At 47.2% G+C, this 12072-nt stretch overlaps 1 protein-coding gene and 1 long non-coding RNA gene across 4 annotated transcripts in view; one reads left to right on the plus strand and one right to left on the minus strand.

Annotated features, from left to right (window-relative positions):
- LOC135900540 (uncharacterized) overlaps positions 1-12072 on the plus strand; it is a 219765-nt gene that overhangs the window by 93857 nt on the left and 113836 nt on the right. The gene's annotated exons all lie outside the window — the stretch shown is intronic.
- LOC135900539 (uncharacterized) overlaps positions 544-12072 on the minus strand; it is a 59271-nt gene continuing 47742 nt past the window's right edge. For all 3 annotated transcript variants that reach the window (XM_065430016.2, XM_065430018.2, XM_065430017.2), the window contains 3 exons: positions 11158-11225; positions 9306-9389; positions 544-811 (listed from right to left, as the gene is read on the minus strand). In XM_065430016.2, the coding sequence (XP_065286088.1) occupies positions 681-811; positions 9306-9389; positions 11158-11225 (283 nt within the window). In that variant the 3' untranslated portion in view covers positions 544-680. The remainder of the gene's footprint in view (positions 812-9305; positions 9390-11157; positions 11226-12072) is intronic.

Raw genomic sequence — 12072 nt, forward strand, 5'->3', positions numbered from 1 at the left:
AATATGCCACGTTTTCATTCCCCTTGCGTGTCGTATAGGTCCAGTGAGGAGAAAATTCAAACATTCAGACCGCATTCAGTAAGGGCCAACTGACGCAGCAATATATCAACCGGGCCTGCTTCACATGCACTGCTCTCGCCGCTGATCTGAAGGCCTGATGTCGTTGCGGACATCACGTGTCTGTTGCCGCGTGCAAACGTAATGGTCCTTTAAAGAATTCTGGGATTTGACGGGCCGTAAAAAATGCTTCAGATTGCGAATGATCGTTCTGAGGGTTGCCTAGCAGTTTCCGGATCTTTTCCTGATGGCGCTGAAGGCCTGTGAATGTTGTCCAGGGAAACTTGACAGACTCAGTATCCTATGGGACGCTATAAAAGATACATCACTATTGAACGGCCACCACTGCAAATGCAGCACGTCTTTCTATTATACCACGTTCATGACAAACTTTGAACAACCACAGTGTTTTCTTTTTCACAGGGATTTGTGTGAATCAATGACTGAGTAAATCGAAATAAATCAACCAAGTACGCTATCTCCTTGAACATTTTGTTTATTGACATCGCCAAATATTGGTGCGACTGGGCGTTTCGGAGTGCGGAACGTAGTACGTCTTTCACACGAGTAACCGTAGCATTCGGTCGATGAAGAGTCGCTACGTCGCGTCTGTCCGTCGGCGCCTAGTCGTAGGCATCCTGGCATGCTTTGATGTCGGTAACTGAGACAGCTTCACCACATATGTCAGAATATTGTTCCACACAGGCTGTCGGAATGGAGTCTCGCAGATCATATGCGACCCAAAGTGTGCATTCTGCAAGCGAAAAAAAAAATGTATAGAAACCGCCGACAGTTATCGGTAATCTAGGCGAGTAGCTGAACAAGGTTATACGCTTAAGTTATTATGCGCTTCAAGGCATATATTTGTTCCAGTGAGAATATTCATGCGCACCTTGTTGTTTCACTGCGGAATGAATTAAAGAAGAGAGCCGTTAACGAGCGCTTGTGTAGCGCTAAGTGAAGTGTGTATGTATAAGCCGATTTGTCATAGGTGCCTAGTCTACAAAGATGGAGTGGGCCGCCATGGAACGCGACAGCCATCCTCCTCTCCCGCAGCTTTTATAAAGGGAAAGGGCCCTGGCAGGAGAGGACGATAGTCCTTCCCGAGCGCTCCGTCATGGCATTCAAACCTGCAAAGGCTCAAAACCTCTGGTACTCCAGAAAGTGCGTGTCCGAGAGCTGTAATAGTTGTCGTTTCGGGGTGAACGCGTCGCACAAATCGGATGCGTGAGAGTCTGCGCTTGCACCGACACCAGATCGGTGAATGTCTGAGCTACATCATCATCATCATCATCATCATCATCATCATCATCAGCTCGGTTACACCCACTGCATGGCAAAGGCTTCGCCCATACTTCTCCAACTACCCCGGTCATGTACTAAGTAGGCTAATTAGAAGCACGAACTCAAGAAGAAACCCCAGAAGAAAACAAGGGTGGGAGCCAGAAAAAGGAAAGCGAGAAGCCAGACAGCAACAATAAGAGTGACCAGGAAAGCGCGCAAATAAAACCGGCAGCAAGCCAGCAACGCGACGACATCTGGCAGACTGCTAGAAGCGGCTGCAGCAATCCACGCTGAGTTCGGTACCATCATACCTCGTGGAACGCATAATCCGAATAATCGAGCAGAAACTTAGGTGGATGATCGATCAGAAAACTGCATAAAGGCTTCAGCAGCTGTTACAGTTTTTCGAGCAAAGTGTTACCCAAATGACGAAATCGATGACGGAGAATTTCGGAAGGTTAAGCGCGAGGATCCTCAAGGAGGGCGAGAATATCGACACGCCCATCAACGCGATCAATAGCTTAACCATCAAGGGTGATGCGAATGATGGGCGCCTCCTCACCCTTTAATAAGAACGAGAATAACTAAGAATGAAGCACAAACCGAATCAGAGCAACGTACGAACGACTTCTGTGCCTCAAAAACGACAGTAAGAAGAGAAAAGACTAAATACTCAAAATGTGGCAATGGCATTGTCAATCGATGCATCATAAAAAGTGGAATACTCTACTATTCTCCTACAATCATCAACGGAACGTCACTGCCCCACAGGAATCAGAAACCGACGAACTTATACTCCGTGGCTATGGAACCCACACAGTCCAGGGGATATGGACGGCCATTCTCACGAAGAAACAGCACACGGCGCAACATCACTATATGAATCACAGGAAGGAACACACCCTCGTAGAAGCATTACCGAGAATGAACACACTCCAGTCCCTCTTTACACTATACGCGCACATTCTGCCGTCTCAACACTAAATCTTTTGGATAGACTCCTCAAGGCCGTCAAGAAGATCACTAAAGGAAATAAATTAATCGTATGGGAAGACTTCAACGCGCCCCACGTCACCTGGGGTAATCATGCCACCTACAAGAAGGCAACAATATAAATGACGTGGCTCAACAAAACTGCTTGACATTGTGGAACGACCCGTAACTCCCCATCAGAGTGGAACACAGCGTCTCTAGGATGCTGTTTTCCCACGAGCACCGACCTCATCCTTTCCATCGGCAAACAGCAGGTCCAGTGGAAGAGGTTGGACGAAACCTTATGGAGGGATCACTGCATCCTTCAGACAATCATACAATACCAGAAGACCCCTGAGGATGGGCCAGGCCAATAGCATGGACAGGCCCGCGTTATGGAAACAAGGGGTTCCGCACGTGCAATACATCCAAGACTGGACGAATCGACTCATATAAATGGGTACAAGTACACCAAAACCTTCCAACTAAGCATCGACAACTTTGTGGTGGTCCCCCGCTTGCTCCACCTGCGGGAAGGGAGGCAGGGCCTGCTCACGCGATGGAAAAAACCAAAAAAGAAATGCCAAACTCAAGCTTTGCATTGCCACCGTCACGAGGCAAGTGGAGGAGTACGCCTAGGAGCTGGCCCTCGGGAACGAGGTGCACGACCCGATCGAGGGCAGCTTGAGCAACTGTCGGACGTTGGCAATCATAAAGATGGGGCTAGCCAAAACGGAATGGAAGACCGTCGCGGAGGGACACATCTAGTGATTGATTCACAACTTCCAGGGGATGGAGGAAGACGTCCTGAAAGCCATCTTCGAAAAGTACCTGGGCACAAAACACCAACAGCCCGCGGAATCACCCTTGCAGGGTACACGGACCAATGAAAGCGGGAGGTGGACCGCATTTTCCTCCGCCAAGGAAATTGAAGAGTAGCACGACACCAGTGAGAGACAGAATATATCATAAGGCGCTCTGCAACATGGACGTCGAGGCCACAAAACACCTCCTAAATACATAAACGAATGCAGGGAAAGCGGCAATATCCCTGCGGCGTGGAAACATGTGGAGGGTACCCCGTTATGAAAAACTAACAAGCCCATCAATCTACAAATGGTGCACCTGATCTTTCTCACGACGTGCGGAGGTGATTCAGTCAAACACGTGTTTACCAACCGAATTGCCCTGTACCAGGATGAAGAGGTATTCCTGGCAAGCCTCATACACGGCTTTCGACCCCACCTGTCGACACAGGATGTCATCCTACAACTAAAGGAACGCGTGATAGCGGGACCACGAAACAAAAGGGCGCGATCCTGGCCTTGGACGTCAAGGGAGTATTCGACAACCTCTTCCACTGTGCTGTGCTTTACAGCCCGGAGAAGGCAGACTGTGGCTAGAAAATTTAGAAATGCGTTCAAGACTTCCTGACAGACCGAAGGGCCCCGGTAGGACTGGCCCACTTTAGAATGAAGAGGTTCAGAGTCCCGCAGTAAGGAACCTTTTAGAGCTCGTCTCTGCTATTCACTCTGGCGATGATGCGCTTGCCGTAATTCATGAGAGAACATAATGATTCCTCATTCCTCGTTTATTTATTCCTCATAATTATTATTCATTTCTCAGAGAGCACAAATTTTCCTCAGTTATTTCTCATTTTCCCTTTATTATTCCTGAGAGAACTCTGGGGCATCAAGCATGCGTTATACGCAGACATAACTATCTGAACCAAGCAAGACCTTTGCCCCGGAGAGCAGCAAGACGCGCTGCAGAAGGTGGTTGACATGACCGAGAGTTACGTGCGTGACTTCGACCTCGCGTGCACCCCGTAGAGCTCTGCACTGCTGGTGTTGAGGGGGAGTATGACTGGGCGCCCTCTACCGGAGACGCCTTATCTCAATCTGACAATTAACGACATCGGAATGCCCAAGGTGACCAAGCTACAAGTCTTGGGGTCAGGACTAGGCAAAGATGTGAGAAAAGGTATTTTGACAACGAATATTTGAGATACAGATGCTAGTTACTACCGTAATTATTTCCGGTACGATACTTTCAATTTGTACCTTTGATACTTCGATACATATGAATTCTTTATTATAGATCTATATAGTGTAGCAGCAAACGCGTATACCTAAAAATGTTTACTTGGAAATTTTGCAACTCTGACCAACCTTGTTTGATTTGAATGAAATATCTGCTAGCATCTCAAAATTTGTTTTTCTTGCTCACACTATAATATTTTCATTATAAAACAATTCATTTGGGTTGCATTAAATGCTTAAAGTCGAAGTTCTTTATACACTGTGCTGGCAGCTGTTCTTGCTTGCCGCTTTTGTAATTGATGGCTGTCGTTACTTTCTCTGCCGGCCAACTAGTGGGTCTCCATCTAATTAACAGGACGTCAATAAGAAGACTCTGCACGATGACGCAAATACCACTGTGGAGTTTTAGAGAAACATCGCTGTCGAGCGCGACTACGTTACTCTACTCCACCAATAGGGACGCGCAGACCTCGTCGCGTGCCCTTGCTGGAGCGCTGGAGCGCAAGAACTCACGGCGTCAAAGTGACGTGTACGCGTTAAAGATGCATTATTATGCCGAACAAAACTGAATTTTCTTCTGAATAACCGCAGATTGCCCCGTTCCAAAATGAATAAAAGATGGCTGCCGCCGATCACTCATGTACTGGCTACATCGCACCTGCCGAAGAGCATGGGTTTATTTGCGCATAAAAAAGTTTGCGTGGCCGTGCAACGTTTTCGAGCAGATTCGGCACATTTACGACCTCGCTCTGCCAGCTCTTATTTGCTGAAGAACCGTTTTATCGCCGTTCTTAAGCTTCCGTCGCATGCCACCGCGATTTTCGACCAGCCACCGTAAGCTAAGTAAGGGAAAGCGGACCAATTGCAGACACTGGCACCACCCTCTTCATCCGGTTGTCGATTTTCAGTGCAGTGACTCCGCCCCATCGAATCCCTCTCCAAGTGAGCGTGTTCCTCGCCTGTTGTCTGCCAATTAGGTAAGACAAGACGCTCTGTGTAGGCAATGTTATACGTTTTCCAAGCAAACAAAAGTGACCTCCTAAGAGCGAGAACAGCGTTTAGTGGTCGGCTCAGAAAACCTCGCTCGTGATCCCCCGATGCTTGGGTCGGCGGTTGCTGAAATTTGACGTCAGCAGATTGGAATAAGAACATGTTGGAATAGTTTTACGTTATAGGAATCACTGATACACATTTTACTGAACGTATAGAGGTACAGATACAAGATACCGAAAGAGTATTTCACACAGTATCTAAGATACATCTATCTTCGATACTGCTCAGCACTGCCTGGGGCTCATCCTGTAGAAGGATGGCGGCGGGAATGGCTACAATCAACCAACTCAAGAAGACCGCCACGCGGGTCGTCCAAATCATAGAGGGTTGCGAACCGGTGACACCGCCGTAAGGAGCAGGATAGGCTTAGGATAGTGGAGGCCCTGGTCACCAGTTTTGTAACGTACGGTGCGCTTTACCTGGGGATCGAAAATTTCATCGACGAATACTACACTCCCTAATCCGAAATTTGAGCACAGCTCCATATGTGTCTTCATTTCGAGATATATTGGCTGGAGCAGACAATCTGTCTCGTGCGGCACGTCTGAAGCAGAGCCAGTGTGGCGCGATAGCAGCTGCCGTAGATGGACCTCCCAGATGACGCGGCTACTCTGGCGCCATCTCGTAGCCAACGTTGCCGCAAAGAGAGTGTGTGTATGTGGTTGGGAAGAGGAAGAGGAGCCGGCGAGCTCGTCTTTCGCGGCACTACGCTTTTCTTCACACGCTTTTGCCATACCCTCCTCCTCCGCTTTCCACCTCATGGTACGGCTACACCGTCCTCGTGTTCTCTTTGCAATTGCGTCTTCATCTGCCGCTGCGCTCCGCCTTCGCCTTCATCCTTCGCTGCGCTCGTTCGCTCGGCTACGCCGAAGCCCCTTGCAGTGGCGGGCGCCTAAGAGTTGCGCTCTAAAACAGCTGCCTTGGCAAGCTGGATGCTCTGATAGGAAAGGCGTACAAGATGTCGTTGGGGCTACCTCAGACGGCGTTGGCTGGAAACCTACTGAGCTTGGTTTTCCACATCACTTGGCAAGAGCTGGTGGACGCCCAGAGAACGAGTGAACCCGAGAGACTAAAGCTTAGGAAGACGGCAAGAGACTTTGAGAAGCATACCGCGGAGAAGGCGACAAAGGCAGGAAAAGAATTTCGCTGGAGCACCGAAACGACTGAAATGTCCCGGCACTGCCGCCCTGCATGCATCCCGAGCATCATAAGAGAAGAAGAACGGCCAGAATAAAGATGCTCAGAAAGGCGTACGAACACGACGAGGATGTCCGCTACGGGGATGCCACGAAGTACAGAGGGATGAAAGCGCGCGCAGTCAGCGCGATCAACATGAGAGGACAACAGCTCGCGCCGCGTCGGTTGCCACCTGGGCCGCGGACTCGGCCGAGGAGACGCGATCGTCTTCGCGGTGGGAGCCGCGATGGGAAACAAACAAGTAATGGTGATAGCGGACCCGCAAGCGGCGTGTAGGCAGTACGGACTTGAAAGAATAAGTGCTCCTGCTTTAGACGCACTCAAATGGACCAAGGACCTTTCGGACATATACATAGTCTTGACTCTGGGCCATGAGGCTTTCTTGGGGAACACGACGGCACGCAAGACAGTCCATGAATACTCTTCGGGCTAACCCGCCAGGGCGCTGTGCTACGCCACGGGAGACTCTGACGAAGGTGGACTCAGTCGACACTATCAAACGTGACGCATTACAGACTCGGCAGGAGAAGGCTTCCTCCACTGCACCTCAAGCTAACGAGAGGGGATGCCGTAATATGAAGAAGGCTACGTACAAACAACTTTCTGCACATGATACTCTCCCACACGATGTATCTACCATGCTATGACTAGGTCTGCAAGAAATGTTCAGCGCCATGCACCCTCATACCCTATGGTAGAGCATATGGTGTGCAAGTGTGCGCATAGTATGACCCTGCCATTTATCCTCCAACCCCTATTGCGAAGAAGTGGGATGACCAGCTGACCAGCTCGTGCTTTGAGGACCGATTTCGACTTGTGGACAAAGCGCGGCGGGCGGCGAGGGACCATGGTGTTCTGAAGTGAAGCGGCACACTCGAGGACGGCCATTGTCGTCGGCTCTTCAGATGAAGTTCAGTTTTCGCTCATTTCCTCGCTGCATATTTTCTTCTAGTGTGTTCCCTTTTTACTGCACCCGGGTTTGTCAACGCCCTGCCAATGACCCATTTGTTTGTTGCTCGGGGTCAAAGATGTTTGGAGTGCAGGGTATGGGTGGGATTGTCCTCACTGCCTCCCACTCCTATTTGAGAGCGCCACTGGCCCCCGAGTTACTTTGGCGTTTGGCATTTCCCTTTCAATCATGTCTTAGTGTCTCTCCACTCTAACAGCCCGCCACACGAATCATTTTGATCTGTGAGGAGGAGCAGCAGAGGGGGCGGAAGGGAGTTTGCATTCCTGAGACACTCTCCACTCTGCCTACGCCAGTGTGTGTGGCAGTTGATTTATCTGAAAAATGTAAAACGCTCATGCTCCTGTTTGTCCAATATTTATTTTTTTGTCTCTTTGGCACGAAGCTAACCAAATTCATTTTTTTTTGCACAGAAAGAATATATAGAAAGGATTTACCACGCCATTTTCAGGTACGTTACCCGGCGCATTCATTCTGAGGTGTGTAACAAGCACGTTGATAGCAGGGTCTGAGCTCTTAAACATACACGACGGGGTCTTCGCTTTGGTTCCTCACCTTTTGGTAGAAGTATCGACAGTAACTTTACCATCATCGAAATGTATAGTTTCAACCGAAAGGCGAGGCAGTGGCGCGATAGCTAAAAATTAAAATATTAAATTATGGGTTGGATGTACCAAAACCAATTTCTGATTGTGAGGCACGCCGTAGTAAAGGGCTTCGGAAATTTCAACCACCTGGGGTTCCTTAACGGGCACCTAAATCCAAGTACACGTGTGTTTTCGCATTTAGCCTCCATCGAAATGCGGCCGCCGTGGTCGGGATTCGATCCCGCGACGTCGTGCTGAGACAGGGTAGCTGAAGAAATAGAATGCACATTATGGAAAAGACCTTTGTACGGTGTTTGTAGCAGTTAACTTTTGTGGCAAGCGAGCAACCTTCATTCGAGGGGCAAAAAGTGTGAATCCCCAGTTGTCTGGCGCAGTCTACAAAAATAAAAGGGAAAATATTTTGGAGATATCAGCGAGTCCGAGCAAAATTGACACATCAAAGACAGCGTAGCTGTAAAAAGTTAATTTTCACATCTTTCATGGGAAGTACCCCGTAATACAATCTACACACTTAAAATTCAACACTGATGTAACGCAGTCTATAAATCACACCTTTACACAATAAAAGTGTAAATCTGTATTTAATTCCCGCCCTTACAGCCTTTAAGACTGTCAGCCTATGGGTTATAGATTGAATTACACCGTTTTTGTATAAGAGCTCAAGATACAGACCGATTTAGAGCATTATTCACTCTTAAGTGTGTCGATCATCTTGGACAATGCTAGATAAAGGTTTGATGGGTGTTCTTCGTGACGAGTCATCACTAACGTCCGGGTCATAGAGACACTTTTAGACTTCCTCGCACTATACACGGCCGCCTAAGCGTTTGCTTGTGTGTGCGTATGACGCTTTCGTACAGCTGGGGAGATTGAACCATGCGACTCTGCCCCTTCTCCTTTCACTGCCGGCACCGTACGAACTTCTGCTTCACCTCAAAACAGGAGCCGGTAAAATGGAATGTGTGAAGTAAAAATTACAGGTGATTGGCTTAAAAATAAGAATAAATGACGGAATACAATAAATAGGGATGTGATGTCTAGTTGCGGGAGGTGTTCGTAAGAACTTCCATTTTTAGGAAAAAAGATTTTTCAAGACAAGACACGCTAAAAATGCATTGTACTTACGTTCTCCGAAGTGAGAAAATTCTGCAATGGCGCAATTCTTGTAGTCCGTGTAGAGGGTGCGAGCCGATTCAACGGGACTGTTTTCTGAAAATCACATATAATGTAGTCACGTTAAATCTTCTCTAATTTCTGCACCGCTATAGGAAGAATCTTACAGATTATTGCAGCGATACGTGCCAGAATAGCCGCACTTGTTAATTATGTGGATGCGTGTGGTGCACCAATGATAAGAATTTAACGCCGCGAAAGCATCAAACGGCCCACCGAGTGTGAGGCCGGCATCTGTCTTCCGGACTGGCGAAAAACGGCACCTCAATTCCTATTGGCTGTGACGCGACGTCACGTGCTCGCCTCTATGGTGCAGAGCGGACTGCCCCAGTAGCGTGCCATGTGGTGCGTGAGGGGAAGGAGCATAGCCGCAACGCCACGTCACCTTCCCTCTCGCAAGCCTGTACTAACCGTGCGTTCCTTGTCCACGCAAGCCCTCGCCTGCGTTCTAATTGCGTCTCGGTAAACGTTGTAGAGAAATTAATGCAGATCTATTAAAAAACAAAATAAATTCGAAAGGAGCGGCTTTGGCTGAAGTGAATTTAGAACCTGCGACGCCGCGCTCAGAAGCCGCGCGTCTTACTGGCCAAGCGTCTCAGAGCGGTTACTTGCCCGCGAGGAGTTCATAACTCGAACAACTGTTCAGCGGCGATCAAACGGACACTAAAGTTTCGCATTCGAAACCTACGACCATAAGTAGTCCTTAGGTGTCCTCGGGCTTTTTTTAATACGATCTGAATTATGCTACTACCGACTGACACTGGTGACAGTGTTGATAATACAGGGATAATGTCTTATAATTTCGTCATCTTTCATCACCTTGATGACAGCTTAGCCTCTTGGAGCGGCAGTGAATTTTACAGCATCTGAACCCGTGAAGTATTCGAGAGCACGGACCGGAAGCTCCAGATCCACTGGCTGTATACACCCGAACGGACACCTTTATTATAAAGTTCTTGGGGCCTCCGAAATATTCTGGTATACAGGTCAATTTGCTGTAAAGGTCGAGCAAGGCACAGTTCACAATAGAATTGGAACAGAATTTATCTTTCGTTAAACAGGTGATGTTCTTATTGAGGTGCTCGGCTATACTTCCCATAATTGTTCAATGTTAGTAAATGTAGGCAGGAAAGTAATGAAAAAGTAATCCATTACTTTTTAATAGTTCACCGCTTACTTTTATTGAGCAGTAATCTAGGGTAATAAATTGCAAACTAAGGAAAAAAAATTGTATTTGTAATCGGCTATTTGTTTCTGTAACTTGCACAGGACTGGCTCACGAAAGATTACAGCGTGTATTGGCTGACGGCTTCGTGATGCAGTTCATTCGAGTCGGTGATAGTTCGTGCGAAAGAGACTAGTTCACAATGATTGCTTGTTTAGGCAACTGACTATAACTTCAGCAATTAGCAAAATAGGGAATCTCCTTCGTTGGCAGACTCATCGCACCTGTGTGGAAAGTGGAGAGCATCGGATGTAGTTAAGCAGGTATATTTTTTTACTAAATTGTACTGCCTGTAAAAGCTGGCTCTGCTGCTGCGTGCACACTGATTATTACGCATTGCTTGATTCCACTGTTGAGGATGGGCAGTGTTCTTGACGTCACGCGTAATCCTCGCCACAATTATGACCTAAAGATTTGAGGAACACCGCTGCAATGACAATGGAGGAAGCCACGTTGCGCTGTTGGTACTTAGTTGAGAGACCTTTCACGTGCCACCTGCTCTACTGTTTCCCTCATTTGTTGTAGTTGTGCTTAGACTATGTAAATAAAACCAAATGTAATTATTGCGGCTGCGCTTACTTGATTCGACGGTGTATAGAGTGACATCCGGCGAATCACCTGCCATGAAGTAGAAAGGCACTTTCTTTCTGTAAAGGTAAAGAAATATCGTTATTGCCCGGCAGACCATGAAGCTTGAAGCAAAGTACAGAGAGCTCTGATATGGAAATTCCCGCTTTATTTTCGAATATCAAATGTGCCTCCATTTTGCGTACTTGCAACGTGGCTCCTAAGACAGCCCGCACAACTGATGTCTTCAATAACGGTAGCGTGCGAAGCTTCAGTCATCAAGTGAGCATTGAGAAGCTCTGGGAACTACACAAACACTGAATCTCCGTGGCCTATAGCGACAAGAGCAGCATAAAAAGGTTGATTGGTCGAATGGTTGAAATTGTGAAGTATAGAGATTGCGAGAGATCCGCCATTACCCGTACTTCAAGCAACAATATTGGTAATGTCACTAAAAGCAAAATTTTGACCTATTGTGGCATAATTATACAATTAAGCTCGCCCATAATATTACACAATATTCTATGTACATTACGCTTCCACTATTTTTAAATGTAGTACTATGGAAAGCGATGGTCGGAATGCTGATGTTGCTGGTGTTTGCGTCTGTATTGCTCCACATTTTTAACGGTGCATTATTTTTTTGTTCAAAAAGAAATATTCCTCCTAATTTTTTTTAACAGCTCTGTTTTAATGTAATACGAGAGTTTGAGTCCTTAGGTGTGAAATGAGGGACGGGGAAAATCGTAGTAAATCGTTTCAGGAAACTATTTTCCATTGATGTGCCGTCAACCCGCAAGGTTTAGATTAAATGTTTTCTGTAAAATCCTCTCAGTTGAAGTGTATTTGCTAGCTGTCAGGGTACCACTTCTTTCGTAAATATGCTACACCTTTTAGTGAAAGGACTCAACTTTAATCTCAATTTCC

The sequence above is a fragment of the Dermacentor albipictus genome, chromosome 5 (assembly GCF_038994185.2).
Source record: "Dermacentor albipictus isolate Rhodes 1998 colony chromosome 5, USDA_Dalb.pri_finalv2, whole genome shotgun sequence".
Classification (NCBI taxonomy): domain Eukaryota; kingdom Metazoa; phylum Arthropoda; class Arachnida; order Ixodida; family Ixodidae; genus Dermacentor; species Dermacentor albipictus.